Below are 24309 nucleotides of genomic sequence, written 5' to 3'. Positions count from 1 at the left end.
TCCCACACCGTGAGCACACCGTATGTATAATGCTTTTATTTTGAAGGGAAACTAGCTTGTGTTCCGGTGTCGTTAATACTGATTGACAGCTCCATGGCCACTGCGCATCCGTACCATTCATCTCTGACGTCAGAACTACGCTCGGAGAAAAGCGTGTTAGTCAGGCTCAACACAAAATGTGCATATTTACTTTAATCAGTGTTTTATTATATGACACAGGATACAAAACAACAATGGGGTCATTATTTTACTTCCTAAAATTATAGTATTATTATATAAAAGTAAAAAAGGTTTATTTCTTAGTTTATTTATATCTTGTATTAACTAATAACCTGAATCTGTAATTAGGAAGTGATTTTGTAAATACATGCAGACTTAAAAGTAAATCATTGTTTTCCAAATGGAAGTATAAAGCAGCATAAACAAAAAATAAAGAGTAAAGTACTACCCCAAAAAGTACACCACAGAGGTGGGAGAAGTACTCAGATCTTGTACTTGAGTAAAAGTAAAAGTACCAGAGTCTAGGAAAACTCTGTTACAAGTCAAAAGTCCTGCAATCAAAAGGTTACTCAAGTAAAAGTAGAAAAGTATTCACATTAATATATACTTTAAGTAGTTTTAAGTTCTCATTGTGCAGATTGGCCCATTTCAGAATAATATATATGATGTGTTTTATAATGATTGATCATTAAAGTGTTCTCAAAGCTGGTAAAGGTGCAGCTAGTTTGAATGACTTTGTAGACTGCAGGGTAGCTGGTGGATTTACTCCAGGTGGAACTAAAGGCTGATTTAACATTTGATTATATTCACATCAATCATCCACATCTGTGAAGTAACTAAAGGTATTACATACATGTAGTGGAGTAAAAGTAGCCTACACCATTTACCTCTGAATTGAAGTGGAGTAGAAGTACAAAGTAGCATCAAATTAAAATACTTAAGTAAAGTACAAGTATCCCAAAATCATACTTAAGTAGAATACTTGAGTAAATGTACGTCACCACATTACTCACTGCTTATTGCAGACTTGGGAGGGTTACTTTAAAAATGTTATCCGTTACAACAAAAAAATATAATCGGTAATCTAATCTGAGAATCTAAATACAAAGTAATCCGTACTTTCCTCAATATCAAATGCAATGCAAATAAAAACAATAGAAAAATAAATAAAATGCTTTTTACAAAAGTGTATGTAACAATATAACCCTAGAAAAGAAGAAACCAAGATATTTTATATAGAAAATGTAGTAAAAGTAATAGTTTACAAATGCTGTTTAATAGACTGTATTTCTGTTCTAAATCAGCTGTCCACCTATTTCATTAAAACAAATGTTTTTAAAATAAATTTAAAAGTATCCTAAATATAAACCATAAAGGTAATTCAGTACATATATCTATATTATATCAATCTTTATTTCCAAAATGTATTGTAACAATGTCATCCTGCTAGTAATCTCAATTTGTTATGTTACAGTAATCCGATTACCTTTTTTTTTTTTTAAATGCAATTGTCATTTAATTAATTTACCTTTTTTTTTTACACCCCGATTACGTATTCGCATTACATGTAATCCAATGCCCTTCATGCTTTATTTAACTATAAAGAAATTAACTTCACATACGAGACTAAAAACCTACATTCATGCTTTTGGGGAGGGTTTATTTAAGATTGTTTATTTATAACTAAAATAAAAGACAACGGGGGTCAGCATCCTTTGTTAGCTGAGACTGACATCTAGTGGACGTTTGGGCACAAGGCTCTTATAAAACAAACCATCCCACTTACTCTAATGCTACCAGATCTGCAGTGAAGACACGTTTAGGGGACTCCAAATCAATCCTAAATCCAGATTAAATTGAATCCCAGGAAAAAACTAGATTAGGAAGAGCAGACTAAATTATACACCACAATGCATGCAAGTATTTAGAAACACCTGAAGGTCAACATTCAAGTGGAGCTCTGTAACTATTTAATAAAGTAAGAATATTGGTCGCAATAATCAGTTCAGTTTAAATTGCCGCGTGTGCTTTTGTTCAACGTCTGTTACTGCTTATATTCAGATGTCAATATCCCTAGTTAATATAATTCATATACATTCATTTTAGATTATTCAATAATAGCACTTTAACCATCTCTTCGTGTGTATAGGTATTTACGATGCACATTTACACAAAACAGGGGCTTGAAATTGAACCGCTGATGTTGTGTCTTTTCCCTCAAAGCAAAACACAAGAACCCTTGAAATTAACATAAGTGTATGGATGACTATGGCGTATATAAACAAAAGTTGTTTAAATTGATTTACTTTTTGCATTTTATGAATAATTAAGATGGAGGGAAGTTGGGTGTTATGGTGAATTTCCATTCATTTTTTGCCATCATCCCGTTTTCTTAAAGGTGGGGTAGGTAAGTTTGAGAAACCGGCTCGAGATCGCTAGAATTTGAAAATACACAACCGGAGAAAATCTGCCACTTCCTTATAGAGCCCCTCCTCCAACACACACGACCAATGAGGGCAGATACATTTGTGCCCCGATGGAAGGCAAGGAGACTTTGTACTTTTTACAGTATTACGGCTTCTACAGATGACTTTTATGGCTTTTTTGTCAAAGCACTTAAGATATTCATCGCTATTGGGATGTTAAGTGTATCTCGAGCCGGTTTCTGAAACTTACCTACCTCACCTTTAAGTATGGCTATTTCTTTAATTTAGTGACTGAATGACAAGTGGATGCTTAAATAAACATACATGGTCTCATGGTTGTTAAACTCCAGAAACGACTGATTAAGTGTTGTCTCTTTGAGAAGCAATATATTAAAAACATTAAAAGCAAACCACCACACCACCAACCAAAGCTGAAGCAAGATCAGACGGGATTTACAACAGGCTTGACCAGTCGATCATTTCATTTTAATTTGGGTACAAGAGACTAACTTTAGACTTTAGAGTATTAACAGACTAAAAAGCAGTGCCACACAATACTATGTCCTGCATATTGCATCATGTTTACACTTCATTCCCCTGCTCGCTGCACATGCCAACGTTTGTAAGCCTAAGGTTGACATTTACCAGTCACTAGTTTAGAGTAAAGTTCACACGAGAAGAACAGTACATTTCCAACTGAGCCATTAGATGTTTTTCAAAGATGGCGAAGAGAAGACAAGACGCAGGTGAACAATTGAACAGGAGATTTATTTTGTGGGCACTGTTCACTTCTTTGCTGCCTCCTTCTGGAGCTTCTTCACCTCATGCTTGATGATCTTGTTCCTCTGCAGAGACAAAAAGTGCATCGATTAAGAACTGCTCAATGACTGCTGTACGATCACTATTCTACACACTTAGACCAATGGACACATATTTAATTGCTTTGGTTGTTAAATCAAACTGCTGCTCGTAGGAATTAATAACCACATTTCATTCGAGGGCCAGAGACTGAACATCGGCAGGAACAAACCATTGTCAATTATTGCTCTCTGGTACAATTAAAAAATCCCCCCATTATTAGTTTTATGAGCTGCAGCTGTTTAGTCAGTCAGCTGTGAGAAGAGCTCCATTAGGAGGCATTACAAGTCTAACCTCCCAGATCTACAATGGCCCATTTTATATTTAACCATTACTAGTGTGTAATAAATGTGACTTAAAGAAGGAAATGCAGAATAACTTAAGACCACAGATAAAGCTAGCATCAATTTGCTGGCCAGGTTTTCCCCACGTGAAGGAAACGTGCCTAAATCTGTTGCACTTACCATCCTCTTGGCCTTCATCACCTTGTAGCGGTCAAAGTCGCACATTTTGGACCTCTGCAAAAAGAAGGAGAAAAAGAGTCAGGGAAGAACCAGAGTAGTTGATTTTTCTCACAGTTTAGCACAGCAAAATTCAGTTTTAAGGATGGACATGGGCATTGAAGAAGGGAGTCAGTTTGCTTTAAGTTTAATGTTTGGGGCACATGAAGCAATCCAGAGACCCCTACGGCTGGAGAAATGGAAGGTGGGCTGCCTCTTTAACAGAAGCCTATTTGTGCCTCTCAACCTATCACACAAACCACCGTCAGGTTCAGCTGAGCAGTAAACAGTGACAGATCAGCCTCATACAAACATACCCTCCATGTTAAATAAAGGAGAATATAACAGTTGGGGGGGAAAACTGAAATCATGTTTTTTCAGAAATTGTTGGAGCAATTGTATGGGAACCAAACTGCTGCACTCACCAGCTGAATGTACTTTCAACTATGTCAGTAACTACGTAGCGGATTCAAATCGAGCAGTTTCCTGGAGAAACCGTGCAATCCATCATTGAAATACTGGTAAAAATATCATTTAGTCTTGCTTCTATGGCATTCAAAAGTCTTTACCTACCCTAGCACATTTTCCACCACTAACAAGAGAAGTTAAAAATATTTGTTTTGGAATGCAACAGAAATGTTGAACAAAAAGCCTGATACTGCTGAACAAAAAGGCAATTATCAAAATCTTAAAAAGATTTTAGAAATTCTCTCTATCGGCTAGGGACGAGTATCGTTTGAAATTAATCGATTCCGCTTATTATCGATTCCCCGTTTCGATTCCAAAATTGTAAAAGAAAGAGGTCAAACGTTTAGATAACAAAAATATCTTTATTCTTTTAAGCTTTAATTGACATTTTTACAAATAAAAGATATATACATGCAATACAAATGTATTGCACAATAGCTGTGCTTTATTTTAACTGAGCTAGGCCTGTGGCAAGCTATTAACTTGCCACAGACCTATATAGCACTGTGCCTTGTCTTTTTGAGTGTAGTGGAGCTTCACTTTAGAGCGTTTACCACGATCCATCTTTGGTGTTATGAAGTGACTGAGCTCATGAACTGTCTACGGGAGGGCAGGGGAGCCTCGCTGCGGGGCAACTGTGGACCTCTGTCACTTGTCAGCGCAACATTCTTGATGCCGCTCTAAAAAAAAAAAAGTAGGGCAGACCAGGCCGTCAGCGAACCGAGCTGGCCGCGAAACGGCCCGTATGACAACCGGCCGTTCTGTGATTCTCCAGAACACACAGATGGCCAGTCCGCCCTTACCCTGTATTCCACCGGGTCGCAGGCGGACCCAGAGGAATACAGGGTCTACCGCGTTTAGGAACCGCTAAGCAGAACCAAAATTGTGTATTTTGTTAGGAGTTTCGGTTCCCAACCTTACTACCGGCTGCAACACATTTGAAGGACAAGTAGGATGCCATGGGTTTGCCCATCCTTGCCGTGTTCAAAGTGAAGAAATAATGCATGCATTTGCCTTACGACTCTTCTTTTACCCATAGAATACCCTTCAAACTAGTTTCATGACTGTTTATGTATCCCTGTTGTCAAACAGAACAAACCGGTGGGGGGGAACATCTCCTTACTGCCGGAAGCAAATCAATTATTTAAAAGCCAACTGGAACCTGCTGCTGCTGCAATAACAACTTAGAAAATCGTTTTTATTGTCAAATATGTTCATAATGACCAGAGGGAAACATTGCCTTACCTTCTGTCTCGCCTCGATCTTCTTGGCCCAGCTGCTTTCCGACCACTTCTGGGTGACTTCGGCCTTCACCCAGGCTCTCCTCACAAACTTCTGACGAGCACTGTGAATAAATACAAACAGTCAGTACAGATACAAGAGGGATTACTCAAGTTTATCAAATAACAACCACACAGGGAAACTCAAATCATGTTTTTCCTTTTGAAGTATTAGAAATGCAGTCACGGTAGTCTCATTTGCAATACAGCGTTGACACAAATCTGGATCTCTTAAGATGCTCGATACGAGGAATTTCTGCAATAAGGCTGTCAAACTTTTAAATAATGAATTAAGAGTCCTTAGCTCTGCCTCCCAGGTGCTCCCAGTAAACTGCTTTATTACATGTAACTGCTTGTAGAATTAAAAACATTTCCAACATTAAAATAACAGATAAGAAAGTATGTTGCTTCCTAGTGGTTCCTATTGAACTAACTTTGATTGCAGAGACAAAAAATTGACCACAATGACAGGCCCCTTATAAGATGCCGCTTCTAAAAATTGCAAACTAGGGTTATCCTTGAGTGGTTTCTAGAAATGCTTAAACTATTGTGTACCTAGCCTGGTAGGAAAAGGAACACAATATGTACCCTTTGTTTAAAATAAGTTGCGTTTTTGTTTTAAGAAAAGGACTGTTCCCACTCACCTGTGAGGTACTTTGATGACGTAGTCTGTAAGCTGCATGCACTTGAAGGGCATGGATTGTCTCTTCACACCTGTGCAGGGACCATCAACAAGGGCCTAAAAAATAGAAACACAATTTAAAAAAAACTATATAAAACAAGTCCAAAGTGATGCTTACGCTACTCAAGCCAATCTCACTCACCCTGTTTTGGTCGATGACATCTACGATGGCCACCAGCTTGCCAGCATGGGGTCCGAAGGAGATGTAGGCAACACGGCCGATCTCAACGAAGCGTTTGAACACCTGAGAAACACACATCACAAAATACCGAAAGTCAAAAGGAGGCTTTTCCATTGAAAGGTGGATAGTCTCAGTTTAGCCAGTGGGGCAAACGAACTAAGTACTTATACTAGAGAACTCTGGTTTCTTGCCACTTTGTTCTTCTACCCCACTTCATTTTTACGAGGTAAATCCTGTACTTTTACTCCACTATTATTTAATAACTTTAGTTACTTTGACGATCTGAGTAATGACGTGAAATTTAAACGAGACTTTAGTTAAACTTGAAGTAAATTCACGAGTTACCCTCCAATAAATAAAGTAATTTAATGTAGCTGCACAGTTACCAGCTTTGAGAAACACATTGATGCATAATGTGTTGATCTAAAAAATTAGACAATCTGCATAATAAAGTATGTTTTACTTTTGTCAACCATATTTTGATGTTAATACTTTTACTGTGGTTACATTTTGAATGTAGGACTTTGACTTGTAACCTATTATTCCTACATTCTGGTACTTCTTATACTCGAGTAAGATAAGATATAGTATATTGTCGCAAATTAGTTTTTTTCTTCTCCTCAAAGTTCAAGATCCGAGTACTTCTTACAGCTGAGTTTAGCTTTTAATTGAAGACACCCAAATCAAGAGACTGTATATTTCTGGGTCCACACAACTGCTCAATTTGTAGGCAGGAGACTCACTTTTCTTGACTTATAGCTATGTTCGGATATACCACAGTTGATAACGTTACAAACAAGCTAATGTAAGCTAGCTAATGTGTCTGCTAACGACTTGCATGCCGCTAAAACGGGACTACGAAGAAGCGTATTTCCAGGTGTATGCATAATATGTCATACAATTGAAAAGAAAACATCGCATGCAGACGATATCAAGCAATGTTGTCGTGACAAAACACGTGTAATAAAGCGAGCAGGCCTCTCCCCGGACGGACCACGTTGTAGCCGACATCTTACACATATAGCGTTAAAACTTCAAATACAACCATAATACCACACAAAACTATCCATGAATATACGTGTAAGTGTGTTAACATTGCACATTAGTCTCGTTGTTCGAGTTAAATTAGATATATGAAAAGAATTTCGACAAAGAAACGCTACAACTCTGATGGCGAACTCACCATGATGGCAGTCCGGGAGCAGAAAGGCCGTCTCAGCTTCCGGTTGACGCAGATACGTCTTCCGCTTATACTGTACGCATGCGCACTGTGTATATTTTCTTCTATGAATTTTTTCTTTTATACTTTTGGATACAAAATATATGATGTTCATATACGTTCTTGTATAAATAAATGGGAAAAAAAACCCAAAACTTTACAAATATAAAAGTTACAAACAACAACAATAGGATTTATTAAAGTAACACAAATCAGTCATCTTCTTCTATTAGGTTTATTGGCAACCAACGAATAAGTGCATTACTGCCACCTACTGGACTGGAGTCTGATAGGTTTTTTTTTTGTATTTATTATTTATTATCTTTATTTACAATTGGCAAACAGTACCAACTAGCTTTTTAATCCAATATGGTCACTTTTCTTAAAAAACAAATATACTGCTACTTTTTTTTACCATGGTGTACATATCTGCTATTTAGTTTTTTACTTATTGTGTTAACAATAACGTGTGCATACTTAGACATTTGTATCTGCTGTTGTAATCGTCTACATTTCCCTGTTACGGGTGAAATAAAGGATTTCTGATTCTGATTTCAACACTAACAATAACACATCCTTAGAAAATAAATAAAAAAGAATATTAAGAATGTTTACCAACATTAAGAAAATGTTATCTTTTTATAAACCGGAAAGCAAATGCATTTATACCTTCAAAAATGTTTTATTCTTTAATTTTATTAAGGGAAGTGTTTGAAGATAAGTGGTTTTGTTAGATCTTGACAGGGACAACTTGGGACTAACACTTTGTAGACGGTCCCTGCAGATATAAATTGTGCATCTCGGTGTGTATCGGATGGTTTTGATAGAAATAAGGATGATGCTCCTTTACTACCTTATTATGGTGGTTAAGAAGACACAACGTGTGTGTCTTGGGAACGTTTTGTTTGACGTATTGATCAATGTCTTTCTAACTTAGCCGAAATGTTTCCAGAAGATGTTTCGATCATATGACAGATAATAGCTCATGAAAAATGTCCTAAAGTCGAAACACTGTACATATTTTAAAGTTTGGCTAACGTTGGCCATGCAGTAAAATATATACACTATTAATATGCCAAAGACAGGTTATTATGGAAGACATTGTGATTGGTTGTTCTCGTCACCACTACTTTTAACTATGGATTTAACCATGGATGTATAATACGATATTATTATATATAATAAGAACTGGATACAGCCTCGGAGGCGGGGTCTCGTACTTTCCTATGAGAGCTGCTCCTTGGCGCATGAGGACAAAATGGTAGTGATGGCGAGATGAAGCCTTATGAAGCTTTGAAGCTTTCCAGCCAATTGGTTCGCAAAAGGGTTCATCTCATGAGGCTTCATCATGGGCTTCATTTGAACACAAACCCCCCTGTTGGTCAAAGTGTGTAAAACAGGCAGATTGGACATCTCAACAGTGTGCTCTATCTCATACCGAGTTCCCAATGAGTAAAGCCTTAGAATAACTCTAAACAACGAACATAAAATCCTATTTTCATGTTAACAATATTGTATTTATTCCAGTTGAATGATTGTGATTGAAAAGCCTAAGGAGGCTGGTAAACATTGCAAAGAGGGATTTGTATTCCTTAATAATATTCATAAACGTAACCATGTTGTAGCCGGAGAAAGGCTAAACCATATCAAAGAATACATTTATTAACTACTACCCAGGGGGCAAAACCCACTTTTTTAGGAAATCAGACATGGAATGTTGTAAAAGGTTGTCCACCAGAAATGATATCTAGGACCTTCAAGGATCACAACCTGGATGGACAACCCGGTGAACTAGCTACTGGAAAGCTACAGTGAGCGTCCAAACAATGCAACCCCTATATGAAAAAAAGGCAAATATTCTGGCTCGATCAGATGCCATCATTCTCTTTCTGATTGAATATCTCTGTGACAGTTCATAGTAAAGACAAACTGAGCCAACCTATTGAAAGAGCAGAAAATAAGCTTTCAGGTGATGCCTTGGTTAAGCCTGTTCTCAATAAGGCCACTAGATGGCGCTGTGCCTTTTTTGTCTCTCCAAAGCGAAATCCATTTCAAGCAATGCACTTGTGGTCCTCTGGATTGTTTGCTGTGTTCAAAATGGGTAAATATACTTAAAAGATTATTTCTATATAACATATTGAAGGGTTTACATTAATATACACAAGGTTTGCTGCCGATGCTAAGTTGAATTGATTAAATGTTTACAGATTTTTCAGTTTACAGTCTGGAAAGCTAAAGGCAGCAAAATTCAAAATGGCCGCCACTTTCTTTGCAAAACCCTTTAATTGAAGGTTTTATGTGTTTTATAAGCCAGGGCTCGACATTAAGGGCTGCCCGATGGCTCAGGGCCATCTGTAAATTACCTTAGATGGCCCACAGGGCCATCTCCCAAAATCCTTAATGTCATGCACTACTTATAAGACAAGGCAAACTGAGTTAAACTTATCTGGAAGTTGACATTAAGTTCAACTTAATGTCAAATCAATACCCTTTTATTATTTGTGCAAATTAATGTATCCTATTTTGATCAGGTTTACATTAATATACACAAGGTTTGCTGCCGATGCTAAGTTGAATTGATTCAATGTTTACAGATTTTCCAGCAAGTGAGAGGATTTTAAGCTAGCTAGCTAGCTAGCTAGCCAGCACTGTTACTGTAAGCAACAATTCTTTAATAATTTGTAAATCAGTTTTACAGTATTATTCATTTAATCAATATATATATATTTATTATCATTTGATTAAGTGTTTCATGTGTGTAATCTTTTTGCTTGTGCAGTGCTGTATAGATGAATACCATGCCACCTTGACATTCACACTTTAAAACCTCTTGAGCGCGATTGGCCCCGGTACCGGGGGCAGACGCAGCATCTTGTAAGAAACACCATCCCAGGGCTTGTTAATATTTAACAACCTATTCATGTGGCATACCCACTTAACGGGAAGAAAGTCAGCTAATAGAGGATAATAACCATTTTACCTAACGGAACACAATTCCAACACCAAGCGTCTAAATCAACACCTTACAAAAACATGCTAACGCTACATTAGCATTACCTTAGCATCTGGCGTATAAACACCTTTGGGCATAGTCACTACCTACCACTTATTCAACCAGACACGTAGTAAATCACTCATTATGATGAACAACCGATTGGGGCTTGGGATCAGTTATGAATGTATGCAGCGTCAGCTGACAGCACAAAGTGAGAAGGTCATGCAGCAGGTTGAAACTGATGGTGTTTACATCCCAGAGACCATGATGAAAAACAGCGAGATCCCCCATGTGTTTGCCATGGACAATCTGGACTGGAAGAAGAAGACACTGGAGGGTGGGAGTTTGAATGCCACCACTGCAATCATAATTGAAAACCAAAAGATTGTGCGGGTCCAGGAGGGTGCCAGACTCCCCACTTCTACCTCGGACAGAAAGAAGACTCTCCTCAGTACCTGCTCCCATGTGTCACGTCTCCGCTAAAGACAGGCAGAGGTCCAGGTCACTTGAGCATAATGAGAAGCTAGAGAGTCTGGATACTTCTCAGATGGCACAGCTTCTTCTTATCCTGTCCACAAGGCAGTCAGTTACAAGGGCTTGGTTAGATGTGGTTCAGCCACAGCTGAACACATTGCTGTCCCTTCTCATTAAACTCTGCCAAGTCCGATGTTGTGCAGGGGGCATATCAGGAGATGTTGCATGGTTTGTGGTTCAAATGCCGCCAGTCACACACAACGTCCCCGTCATTTAGGTATCCCCATTTGCGAGAGTGGCTTTTGCACGTCCAACACCAATCTTATTCTGTTTAGGCATTTAGGCACAGCTGAAGACCTGTTACTTATGTGGCATCTAGCAAGAATGGCTACAACTTCAGAATTGCTGATGCTCCTCCAGATGCAGAAGCAGGACTGCCTGGCTTTTCTGCCTTCTGTGCAGACCTCCACCCACACATACCAGCCAGTATCATTGGCTATCTTCCTCTCATCCCAGCATCTCTAACTGATCCTGCTGTCCTGAAAAAAGAAATGAAATGGCTGATCAAGACATCACATGCACTGGAGACAAGTATACCATTATCATTGGAAGATCAGGCTACATATGAACTCGCAGTTGCCATTAAAGACAAGCACAGAGATGAGTTTCTGCAATGTAGTCCTGCTGCTGGGAGGATTTCACCAAGCTCATAACTACATGAAGGCTGTTTGCAAGATCATCAGGGATGCAGGTGCAGAGGGTATTCTTGTTGCAGCTGGTCTGTTTCAGGAAGGGACTGTCAAGAAGATGTTTGGTGAGAAGGCTGAGCACTACCAAACCATGCATGCTCTCAGGATCCTCAGTGATGCCATGTGGCGCTTGTACTGGCAAGCATTTGAGGCATGTGCATCAGACAGAGAAACACAACACTGGCAGTCACAAGTAGAACATGTTGTGAAGATGTTGTTTGAGAAAGACACCACTGCTACTGAGAAGTTGGTGATCATCCAGATGTCACGTCCACAGATATCAATCCTACAAGAACAGATGTTACTTTTCCAGGAATCTCTGCAGTTTTCTGGTCAATCTTTCTGGAGATGTCAGACATTCTCCACAGGTTCATCTACTACCAGCGGGAAGGTTACTGGGCAGGAGATCTCTGTGAATCAGCACGGATGCTACCTTACCTCACTGCAGCAGGACACTACAAATATGGCAGCAGTCTTTGCGTCTGTATTTGTCTGAGATGAAGAAACTGCCAGAGACAGCCCCTGAGGCACATGAAGCACTGATGGCAGGTGCATTTGTTGGAAGGAGAGCAGATGGCAACCACAATGTGTCTCTCCTGACATGCTTCTGGAGCAGACATATAATGCAGATGCCAAGGAGGCAAGTGGTCTGGATGACATTACACTCAATCGTGCTGCCAGGATGAAGTGGGTCTACACAAAACCACTCACTGCAGCTATCTCTGCAGAGCTCAAGTCTACGCTGCACCTCCATTCCTCCAGCCCCCACCATGAATCTGGTTGGAGTCGTGTCAACAGGGATGCAGAGATGGTAGTCAAGGTCATGGCAGCAGTAGAGACCAACCCATTCACTACAGCCACACCATCCCTGATCAATATCTACTGGTGAGTGTGCAGATGCCACAGTCAAGGACAACCTGACAAGTGTGAAAGCAGATGGTTTGAAGGCATTGTCAGAGTCACTGTCCAGTGACCAGAAGAAGACAAGTGTTGTAAAGCTAAACACCTTCCATACACAAAACAGGATGAAACCAAAGAAGTCTGGGAAAACCTCTTCACCTTGCAAGAGCAATGAAGTCACTGCCCTTCTGCGCATGACCCAGATCATTGCCAGTGGTGGAGAACTCAACATTGTTCCCCCATCCCTCTTCCAGGAAGATGGCAGAATGAGTACAGGGACCAAGCCTTGTGAAGATCTTGAAAGAGAAAACCAAAGTAAGCAGCATCCCTGATCTGCCCAAAGACTGCCTCAAGACAGCAGTAGTCGTAGATGCCATGTCCGCCATACGACACTGGACTTTCCACAGAGGAGAAGGATTTGGAGTGATCACTGAGCGATACAGGCACCTGCTGCTGAATGATGTGCCTCCTGGCACTGATATCATACACTTCTGTTGTGACAGATACAGTACAACCAGCCTCAAGTCAGCTGAGCAGGAACAGAGATATGCCAGATCCAAACCAGCGAAAGTGTATCAAGTCAGTGAGCAGTACACAGCTCTGGATCCAAAGGAGTTTTTTGCAGTGTCTGCTAGCAAAGCAAACCTGCTGAGCTTCCTTTGTGATAAGTGGTGTGCGGATGAACAACTGGAACCTGGTCTTGGCCCCACTCATCTCTACCTGGGTGGTGGATTCAAAGAAGAGACGAAGAGTGTGGTGCTCACGGCATGGTCTGTTATGGATGTTCCTGCTCTTGAATCAACACAGCATGAGGCTGACACTAGGATCTTCCTCCACACTCTCTACAGTGTCCAGAATGAGGGAGTTGACAGAGTTGCCGTATGCCAATGACACCACCATCATTACCACATGTCTGTACTATGGTGCTACGCACCTCAGTGATCTAACAGAGCTGTGGGTGAGAACAGGCCAGAATGTATATACCTACCCATACATGAAATGGTTGTGGCACTGGGATCTTCACAGTGTTTTGCCAAGCCCTTCATCCACAGTCTGAGTGGTAGAGATACCACTAGTTATCCATATTTCACTGGCAAGAGGGCATGGTTCAAGAGCAGCATGAGTCTGGACATACCTGCACTTGAAGAGTTTGGTGAGAACCCCACTGATGCCATAACAGATGACCTCCTCAATCAGGCACGAGACCTCACCATAACTGTATATACATCCAAAGCTGATCACTTTGAGGGTTCTGATCTGGGCAAACTGAGAGCATACAAGTTCCTGAAAACAAATCGACGCTCCTAAAGCTACGACCCCCAACAGAGAATGCATTTTTGCTGCACCTGAAAGAACGCACACATCGCCAAGCCAAAATCCCCCCATGCACAGAATTGGGATGGTCTCTGGACAGTTCCGATACCATATACAAAGCCAGCTTGCCTGTGTCGATGAATAAGACAATCTCATGTGGCTGTCAGAATAAGGCAGTTCCATGCTACAGAGGGTGCCGTTGCCAAGGACTGGCAACCAAATGCAGAAGGATACACACTGCCACATTTGAGAGACAGCAGCTGTGACTCAGAAAATGAATAGAAAGCAAAAAGCTTTCTGGGACACTACCATGAATACCACCATGTGTACATTGAAAACATTTGTACTGTATATTCAGTGTAGGTTACTTTTCTCTCTTTTCTTCTTAAAAAATTCACATTTTTATAGTTCTGGGCCATGTGAATGATTATTTTGTGTTCAACTTCTGATAAATATCTGTTGATTTTTAGTTAATAACTAAGAAGAGAGTATGTGAAATAAATGTTTTGCCACCAGGAATTTTGTTTATTTCATGATCAAAAACAAAGACATTAATTTGCACAAATAATAAAAGGTTATTGATTTGACATTAAGTTGAACTTAATGTCAACTTCCAGATAAGTTTAACTCAGTTTGCCTTGTCTTATAACACATAAAACCTTCAATTAAAGGGTTTTGCAAAGAAAGTGGCGGCCATTTTGAATTTTGCTGCCTTTAGCTTCCAGACTGTAAACTGAAAAATCTGTAAACATTGAATCAATTCAACTTAGCATCGGCAGCAAACCTTGTGTATATTAATGTAAACCCTTCAATATGTTATATAGAAATAATCTTTTAAGTATATTTACCCATTTTGAACACAGCAAACAATCCAGAGGACCACAAGTGCATTGCTTGAAATGGATTTCGCTTTGGAGAGACAAAAAGGCACAGCGCCATCTAGTGGCCTTATTGAGAACAGGCTTAACCAAGGCATCACCTGAAAGCTTATTTTCTGCTCTTTCAATAGGTTGGCTCAGTTTGTCTTTACTATGAACTGTCACAGAGATATTCAATCAGAAAGAGAATGATGGCATCTGATCGAGCCAGAATATTTGCCTTTTTTTCATATAGGGGTTGCATTGTTTGGACCCTCACTGTAGCTTTCCAGTAGCTAGTTCACCGGGTTGTCCACCCAGGTTGTGATCCTTGAAGGTCCTAGATATCATTTCTGGTGGACAACCTTTTACAACATTCCATGTCTGTAAAATGACTTTGCCCCCTGGGTATACATTATCTCATTTAGCTGTAGCTTTTATAAAACAACAACAAATACGTATTGGGCAGTCATTGAACCAGGGACCCTGCCGTCGTGAGTCAACTGCTTTCAGCTGAGCCACAGCACACACATTAAATCTTCCTGAAAACATTGACACATATGTATTCCTGTATTTATTCATTTATTTGTTTGTTTTTATTCCTACATTTATTTATGCTTGCATCCATTTATAGGCTACTTATTGACATGTTCCAACCTATGTAAGTGAGGGTCTCTCTTGATTCCATCGTGTCACCGGGCCCGGGACAGGAAGGATAATGTGATTCTTAGTATACATCCATGGGTATTATGAGTGTTGTGGTTCAACGGTTCAACCGATCTGAATCGCTTCCTGAAGCAGTCACGTGGTATCGACCAGGCAGCGAGGCTTCGTTGTCATCGATGACGTCACTGGCCCAAAACGATACAAGCCTCGATACATGCTTCACAAAAAGCTTCGGGATTACTCGACACACGCTCCGAGGCCTCGGCGCAATACGTAACATCACTACAAAAGGGCCTCACAGCTTTAACACAACTCCGAAATTATGTCTGGAAGAGGCCAGGGAGGAAATTCACTTGAAAATACTTTGATCTGTAAAGATGAGTGGAAGAGGCAAAAGGAGGAAACTTTCTTCTTAACGTTGAAGAATAATCTGATAGAAAATGTAAACATTATTCCTATAGTTACCGTTTGAGGATTCGTTCTAAACAACCCGATCCAACAGACTCGAAAATGAGTGGAAGAGGCAAGGAAGGAGCTAAAAAACGGTGATAAAAATGCGTGCCCATCTTTGCTTCAACATTTGAATTTCACAGGCTCAGGAGAACCCCCAAGTCGTGAATATGTTGGAGAATCACTATTGTTTGATACCAGATAGAAAGTAATTTGAACTCTGCTTATTGCTAGAAGCTGACGTTTCCTTTATGTTCTTTCGACTAAAACCTCAGATCCGAAGTGGAAAGACAGGACTTCGAATCTTCAATTCAAATAGATATTTCAAAAATTATTGTTAAATTCTGGACTGGCTGAATTCCAGACCACGATGTTGAAACCTATTTGAAGAGATATGGAGATATGAATCAGTAAATACAAACCCATAGATAGATACATTTGAGATATGGTATGGGGTGAGAAAAATATAAAATCAAGATGAACAGAAACAGTGATGGTGAGATCCAAAATCTCCCAAACTCTATATCTCTCGGCCCCTACGATGGGAGAGTAATTTATCCAGGGCAATCCGTCACCTGCTTCATCTGCAACTCAGCTAACCATCAGGTCAGAAAATGCACCACAGTGAAATGTTGGAGATGCAATGAACTGGGCCACAAGCGGCCACAAGGCTAAAGATTGCAATTCAGATAGTCTCTGCAATCTGTGTGGAAAGATCGGGCACACCTTCTTCAACTGACCATCTTCTTATGTAAATAAGGCAAAAACCCCAGCAGCAGCCTGGTCCTGGTCCTGCAGCCCAGCAGCAGCCTGGTTCTCGTCCTGCAGCCCAGCAGCAGCCTGGTCCTCGTCCTGCAGCCCAGCAGCAGCCTGGTCCTGGTCCTCGTCCTGCAGCCCAACAGCAGCCTGGTCCTGGTCCTGGTCCTCGCTCAGCCTGGTCCTGGTCCTCCTCCAGTCACCCAGCAGCAGCATGGTCCTCGTCCTGCAGCCCAGCAGCAGCCTGGTCCTGGTCCTCGCCCAGCAGTAGCCTGGTCCTGGTCCTCGTCCTGCAGCCCAGCAGCAGCCTGGTCATCGTCCTGCAGCCCAGCAGCAGCCTGGTCCTCGTCCTGCAGCCCAGCAGCAACCTGGTCCTGGTCCTCGCCCAGCAGTAGCCTGGTCCTGGTCTCGTCTGCAGCCCAGCAGTAGCCTGGTCCTGGTCCTCGTCCTGCAGCCCAGCAGCAGCCTGGTCCTCGTCCTGCAGCCCAGCAGAAGCCTGGTCCTGGTCTGCAGCCAACAGCAGCCTGGTCCTGGTCCTCGCCCAGCAGTAGCCTGGTCCTGGTCCTCGTCCTGCAGCCCAGCAGTAGCCTGGTCCTGGTCCTCGTCCTGCAGCCCAGCAGCAGCCTGGTCCTCGTCCTGCAGCCCAGCAGCAGCCTGGTCCTCGTCCTGCAGCCCAGCAGCAGCCTGGTCCTCGTCCTGCAGCCCAGCAGCAGCCTGGTCCTCGTCCTGCAGCCCAGCAGCAACCTGGTCCTGGTCCTCGCCCAGCAGTAGCCTGGTCCTGGTCCTCGTCTTGCAGCCCAGCAGCAGCCTGGTCTCGTCCTGCAGCCCAACAGCAGCCTGGTCCTGCATGGTCCTCGCCCTGCCGCCCAGCAAGGGTTCAAGGTTCTTTATTAGTCAAACGTACACAGTGTAGTTATTTATGATGAAAATCTTGTGTCACAGGCTTCTCCAACAGTGCAACACAAAACACAGATAAACAGAAAAATATAGTACAAGTAAATAGTACTACAAAAAAGAAAAATAGTTATTGAAATATGATATATTAGATAAATAGATACATATTTTTAAGTAGCAGCCTGGTCCTGGACTCCCTCCAGCCACCCAGCAGCAGCTTGGTCCTCCTCCAGCCACCAGCAGCAGCTTGGTCCTCCTCCAGCCATCCAGCAGCAGCTTGGTCTTCGTCCTGCAGCTCAGCAGCAGCCTGGTCCTCGTCCTTCAGCCCAGCAGCAGCCTGGTCCTCGTCCTGCAGCCCAGGAGCAGCCTGGGCCTGGTCCTGTTCCTGATCCTGCAACCCAGCAGCAGCCTGGTCCTGGTCCTGTTCCTGATCCTGCAGCCCAGCAGCAGCCTGGTCCTCGTCCTGCAGCCCAGCAGCCCAGCAGCAGCCTGGTCCTAGTCCTGTTCCTGATCCTGCAGCCCAGCAGCAGCCTGGTCCTCATCCTTCAGCCCAGCAGCAGCCTGGTCCTCGTCCTGCAGCCCAGCAGCAGCTTGGTCCTCGTCCTGCAGCCCAGCAGCAGCCTGGTCCTGTTCCTGATCCTGCAGCCCAGCAGCAGCCTGGTCCTGATCCTCGTCCTTCAGCCCCAAAGAAAATATATAACTATTATTAGTAGAAGGGACATAATCCCAGGAAGGCAGCTCATGGATTGTTTTTTATAAAAATGAAAAATATCGACTGATCAATATTTATACTGCCCTGAGGCACAAAATAAGCTAAAATGATTCAGAAGACTAAGAGAACTTGTAACAGTAGGTTATAAAATTATATTAGATGGGGATTTTAACACAGTAACAGAAGAAGTGTAGTACAGCTGTTTTTAAACTGAGGCCGGAAGGAAAACTGTTAAAAGAAATCTGCGACGATGCAAACCTAATCGATGTCTGTCGATCACTGAATTCCCGGATTTCACGAGATATGACAAAACAAGCAAAACTCGAATTGACAGGATTTATGTATCTAACCATTTCTCAGTAACTAACTATAAAACAATCTTAAATAACTTTTCGGATAATCTTTTAGTCCAAACATCATTATCCTCCGGAGCCCCTTAGCCTCTTAGTGGCTCACCACACAGTGCCTAAAAGATACTAGTGTTTTAACAGAACTAAAGCTGGAAATACAAAATACAACATTTTTAATTGTCCTTATGTCATAGAAAGTGCTCATTCTTATATATTTAAAAATAGTTGTTTGTTTTAATCTTCCTCTCAGAACTCAGATTTCATGTATTTATTTTAACAATGTATCCGTACACAGATGTCTCCAAAACATTCTCCGCAGCGACAATGGAGTTTGCGAATAAAGTGAGTACCACATGTTGATGGGAAAAGAAGTATGTAGTGATGTTACGTATTGTGCCGAGGCTTCGGAGCGTGTGTCGAGTAATCCCCGAAGCTTTTTGTGAAGCTTGTATCGAGGCTTGTATCGTTTTGGGCCAGTAACCACCGATGACAAACAAAGCCTCGCTGCCTGTCAATACCACGTGACTGCTTCAGAAAGCGATTCAGATCGGTTGAACCACAACGCTCATATTACCCATGGATGTATAATAAGAACCATATTACCCTTCCTGTACCCGGGCCTGGTGACACGATGGAATTAAGAGAGCTCAGACCCTCACTTATAGGTCGGAACATGTCATAAGTAGGCCTATAAATAAAGCATAAATAAAAGTAGGAATAAAAACATCAATAAATAAATAAATTAATAAATACAGGAATAACTATTATACAGTGTTTCAGACAGCATCAGTGTGTGTGCTGTGGCTCAGCTGGAAAGCAGTTGACTCACAACCGCAGGGTCACTGGTTCAACGACATACGCCTTTTTTGTTTATAAAAGTTACAGCTAAATGAGATAATGTAATAAATGTATTATTTGATATGGTTTAGCCTTTCTCAGGCTACAACATGGTTAAGTTTACGAATATTATTAAGGATTTTTTTTTTTTCGAGAGCAAAACGTTACAGATTACCATTAACAGTCATGCCTGGCTGTCAGAGCAGAAATACCCGTATGTGCGCTCAAAGAGCATGCACAGTGGAGTTGCCACTTTTACAACTTTAAGGACCTTATGAATCTAATAAGGGCTATACAAATGTTCATACTGGGTAGTTTATTTAGTTTAAAAAAAAATTATCCGCTGATTTACAGACATCTCTTTCCCAATTATTTCACACACAGTGACGTCACGAGCTACCCACAATGCAACGCGCGCCATATATATATAAATACGCCATTTTCCTGGAGGTGCTAATATCCTGGAGGTGCTAATATAAACAGCTAGCTAACATAGCCAGGCAGAGCGCACTAGGTTTTTTTTCTGAATTAACGACCGAAGAAATCGCTACATCTCTGGACTTGAGGGGTGTGCTCTAGGTCGTTACCAGCGTAAACTAGAGCTGTGTGGGTTGTCCGATTGCCCTTACAGACTGCCTGCAGATGTATGGAAAAACGACTCTCGAAAGTGGCCTTCGGTCGATTTTGGCAGCATCTACGTCTATCTTCTGGAAACACCAGGTGAATACCCCACTTGTCACAATAATATTATCATGCCAATGCATATATGTGGTATTTTAGAGTTGACTATATTGATTAAGGCAATAGACTATGATATTCTGCTTGCACCTCGCGTGAAATGGCGCATACCGGAAGTACGGTGTCGCCCTCAGCCCAAAACCCGTATGTGTGTGTGAAAGAATGTTCCCACCCCAGCCAGAGCTTTAAGGTCGGCTGACCAGCTGTTGCTGATAGTGCCCAAGACCAGGCTCAAAAGAGGGGACCGAGCCTTCGCAGCAGCTGGCCCCAGGATCTGGAACAGTCTGCCCCTCCACGTGAGGTCGGCCCCAGACACTAGGGTTTTTTTAAATCCTCACTAAAAAACACACTTTTTCTCTCTGGCCTTCTAGTCAGAGCGGAGTAGGACACCTGACTATTCCCTGTGTTTTTGTTTTTTATATTTCTGTTGTAAATTATTGTCTTTTATTGTGATTGTAGTGTTTTTATTACATGTACAGCACTTTGGCTCGACCAAAAATCGTTTTTAAATGTGCTTTATAAATAAAATGTGTTTTGATTTGATTTGAATGAATGGGAAAAAGTCTTTCTGAACCCAGTGACGTCACAGACTGATACGGAAATTGTAGTACCGCCGTTTGGCCACTAAGAATACTTTCCTCAGAGTGTGGCGCACTTCCTTGGGGCTTGCTGCAGCTGGGTGTTATTGAAAATATCAGGCCATTTTGTCCTCATGCGACGCTGTATCCAGTTGTTATTATACATCCATGGTTAATCCAGGAACAGGGAGTGGTTAAAGTCGCTATACATGTGAATGCTAGTGATGGGCAAATGAAGCTTTGAATGAAGCATCGAACCACTTGGACAATTGTGGAAATAGGTTCTTTTCTCGAAGCTTCAGTTACAGCGACCTCTCCTGGTTTAACGTATCTTTGCTTGAAAAAATATTCGACCACACACACACACACACACACACACACACACACACACACACACACACACACACACACACACACACACACATACTGAATATCATGTTCTATTTGCAATTAAGATTGATAATTGTGTGTATTGGGTTATTGAAAAGAGAGTGCTGGAAAATGTGACATTGGTTGAGTGTGCTTGTGTAATTATGGCAGGGGGTGATTATGTGGGATGGGGAACACTCAAAGATCTGTATTGAGGTAATTATTATTTTGTATTTTTTTTTGGCCAGGGAGAGTATTAAAGTTGAAAAGCGGGCAATGATTAAAAGTTCATCCATACCAGGATTTGAACCAGTTGCGCGGAGGACATCCCCGCATGCGGGCCGCCGGCTATATCCACTACTAGGATATCTATTCTTTAAACTGTCCCGAGTTTTTTTTAATACTCATTTGTTCACAACTTCTCCACATTTTGAAGTGTTTCCCGAGCTAGAACAACCCTATCTTTCTTCCTGTCTTGCTCTATAATGATCCAATACAAATACCAACAACAACACTAACTACTACAACAACCCACACATTGCGCATTGTTTAAAGCGGTTATAAAGTGTTGAAGCGATCAAATTCTAAACTGTTTCAACCTGTCACCTGTCAGAATCGAGACGAGGCAGTGCATTGAATCACCGGATTGGACGGCGAACCAGTGAGTTGATTCATTCAGGAAATGAAGCAGTTGCTGCTTCGGGCGTCCTATGTCACGTGATTTGAAGCAAGCTTCGAAGCACTGCTTCTATGGAATAGGAAGTCCAGGGGTTCAAGCACGTATCCTAACTGCCATCACTAGTGAATGCAACTTCAATCTACTTTTTGGGTAACTATTATTTTCGTTTGTATGACTTATCCCACACTTTCGGTTTACTTACTTCAGTTCGAGATGTATTTGTAAAGCAATTGTGTAGGCTAACATTGACGTAGAATATGTACGTCAAGAGTTACTGTGTTATTTTATTTTTGCGTTTTACTCATATAGGTTTAGGCTGCTTAACATTATATTCAGATAGAACCTTGCCAATTGTGTTAATATGTGCCATCATGCACGCGCATTGGTGTTATCTTTGTATAACGAAGCACGTATGTATGCTCGAGTCTCTCCCCTGTCTGTCGGCTCTGCTGCTCCGGGATGAGGTCTAACTTCAGCGAGCACCATTACCTACGGTGCGTTTGTTAACAGTAACTGTGCGGAGTCACTGTGGCACAGACTGGACCGCTGGTGAAACAGCTGTTATAACAGTTTAGGGTGTTCAGAGCAGAGCTCCCTGTCGCAGCGGCAGAGCGTGATGTGCACTGAAAAGTTTTTCTGTCGCAATATTATTTAAGGAATCGTTGAGCTAGCTAACTAGCATACATTGTCACTATCTGCTAACGTTAGCTTTAGCCTTCGTTTTCCAATAGTTTTTTTCATAGGCTATCAACAGAGGTGGTAGAACTAGAAGTAGGCCTACTCAGATATTGTACTTGAGTAAAAGTAGAAGTTCCCAGATCTTGTACTAGAATAAAAGTAGAAGTACACAGATATTGTACTTGAGTTAAAGTAGAAGTACACCTATCTTGTACTTGAGTTAAAGTAGAAGTATCAGAGTGTAGGAATACTTTGTTCAGGCCCGGCTCCAGGATGAAATGACTGAGGGGGCTGTTAACAAATCCGAGGGGGCGATTTTTTTTTCTCACAACAGCATAAGTAAAGCTTTTTTCCTTCTCACTGCTCTACAATATCTTTGCTTCTTTATTTGTATTCCAGATTTACCCCTCTCATTCCGTTCTTTTCCTCTGATCTTTAACAATAGTACATTATCAGATGGCTGCACTTTTTTAACAGACTAACATTGATTTCCTCAATGTATAAATTCACAGGCTCTGTAATTATACCATAACCTTTTCTCCTCTATCCCTTAACTCGTCTTCCTATACAGATTTACTTACTTACTTACTATCTACTTTATATTAGGATTAAAGAAAGATTAATCTGGTTGATTTATTATTTCCAGGATTGAATGTTCAAACCAAGGCCTAAAATCTGGCATTTCATAACAAAGTGACTAATATATAAAACAAATGTAATATTGGATGAAATACTACACCAAATGGACATACACAGAATAAACATAAAGTCCCCTGGTTTGTCTCTAGAGTCTAACTGCCATGAGAAAAATCCAATCAATGTTCCAAAATCCATCACTAGATGTCGCTCATTGTACCAATACGGACGGTTTATATAATACATAACATATTATTATTATTATTATAGTAAAAGGGCTCGCTTTGGCAAAAACCTGATCCATACAGGCATTGCAGCCCTAAATAATAACAAGTAACCATCATGTGTGGTGCTATCTGTAGATGTCTGTCTTATTTTTTGTCGATTTCATATTGTTTTCACAGAGCTGTGCAAATGAATTTCCCCCTGGGGACAATAAATTGAATCCAAACCAATTTAATATTCAATCCCGTACTTGGCGATTGAGAACATACATTCGTAATTCACCTCGTTTAAAGCACTTTACTGTAGTTGTAATACTATGGATTTAGTTGACAAAACTAGCCGAGTTTCTTTTGTCCAATATTTTGCGGGAAGGTACATTGAAGTAGAAGAAGGAGAAGGAGTAGAGGTAGGCTGCTTCTCAGGTCGATTAAATGGAATCCTTGCTTCCCTCACTTGCGTGGTTTCCCTGCGTTTAGTCCCTCCCACTAGGGAAGCATGGAGAGACGCAAGGAAACCACGAGAAGCAGGAAAATGAGTTTTAAGAGCAATGGGACGTCCTTTCTTCCGGAGAGTCACGTGGCGCCGGGCCCGACTCTGTTACAAGTAAAAGTCCTGCAATCAAAATGTTACTCAAGTAAAAGTACAAAAGTATTATCGTCAAAATATAGTTAAAGTAGCAAAAGTAAGTATAGTCATTGTGCACAACTGGCTATAAAGATAGAAAGACTAAGCCTTGAACAGAGGCATGAAAATACATTTTCAAAATGCTCAACAATGCTGCCAAAATTATAAACTGACTGCTACACAATTAAAAATAAATTCTTTAATATATTTATAT

The 24309-nt window shown here is 41.1% G+C and overlaps 1 protein-coding gene across 1 annotated transcript; it reads right to left on the bottom strand.

Moving 5' to 3' along the window:
* Positions 1 to 3175: 3175 nt before the first annotated feature.
* Positions 3176 to 7651, bottom strand: LOC117454665 (large ribosomal subunit protein eL14-like). The gene is made up of 6 exons (XM_034093786.2): positions 7579 to 7651; positions 6357 to 6458; positions 6177 to 6271; positions 5498 to 5597; positions 3749 to 3802; positions 3176 to 3271 (listed from the first exon to the last, which is right to left on the bottom strand). The coding sequence occupies exons 1-6, from the start codon at positions 7579 to 7581 to the stop codon at positions 3212 to 3214; spliced, it is 414 nt and encodes a 137-aa protein (XP_033949677.1). The 5' UTR covers positions 7582 to 7651; the 3' UTR covers positions 3176 to 3211.
* Between the last annotated feature and the right edge of the window lie 16658 nt (positions 7652 to 24309).

The sequence above is a fragment of the Pseudochaenichthys georgianus genome, chromosome 11 (assembly GCF_902827115.2).
Source record: "Pseudochaenichthys georgianus chromosome 11, fPseGeo1.2, whole genome shotgun sequence".
Taxonomy (NCBI): Eukaryota; Metazoa; Chordata; class Actinopteri; order Perciformes; family Channichthyidae; genus Pseudochaenichthys; species Pseudochaenichthys georgianus.
The sequence above is the reverse complement of the archived record's forward strand: the minus strand, read 5'-3'. Positions and strand labels throughout refer to the sequence as shown.

Coding starts and splice junctions, on each gene's coding strand:
- LOC117454665 (XM_034093786.2), bottom strand. Junction 6,272..6,356: donor ATGTCATCGACCAAAACAGG/GTGAGTGAGATT, acceptor TCTATTTTTTAG/GCCCTTGTTGATGGTCCCTG. Junction 3,803..5,497: donor AGATCGAGGCGAGACAGAAG/GTAAGGCAATGT, acceptor TTCTTTTTGCAG/AGGTCCAAAATGTGCGACTT.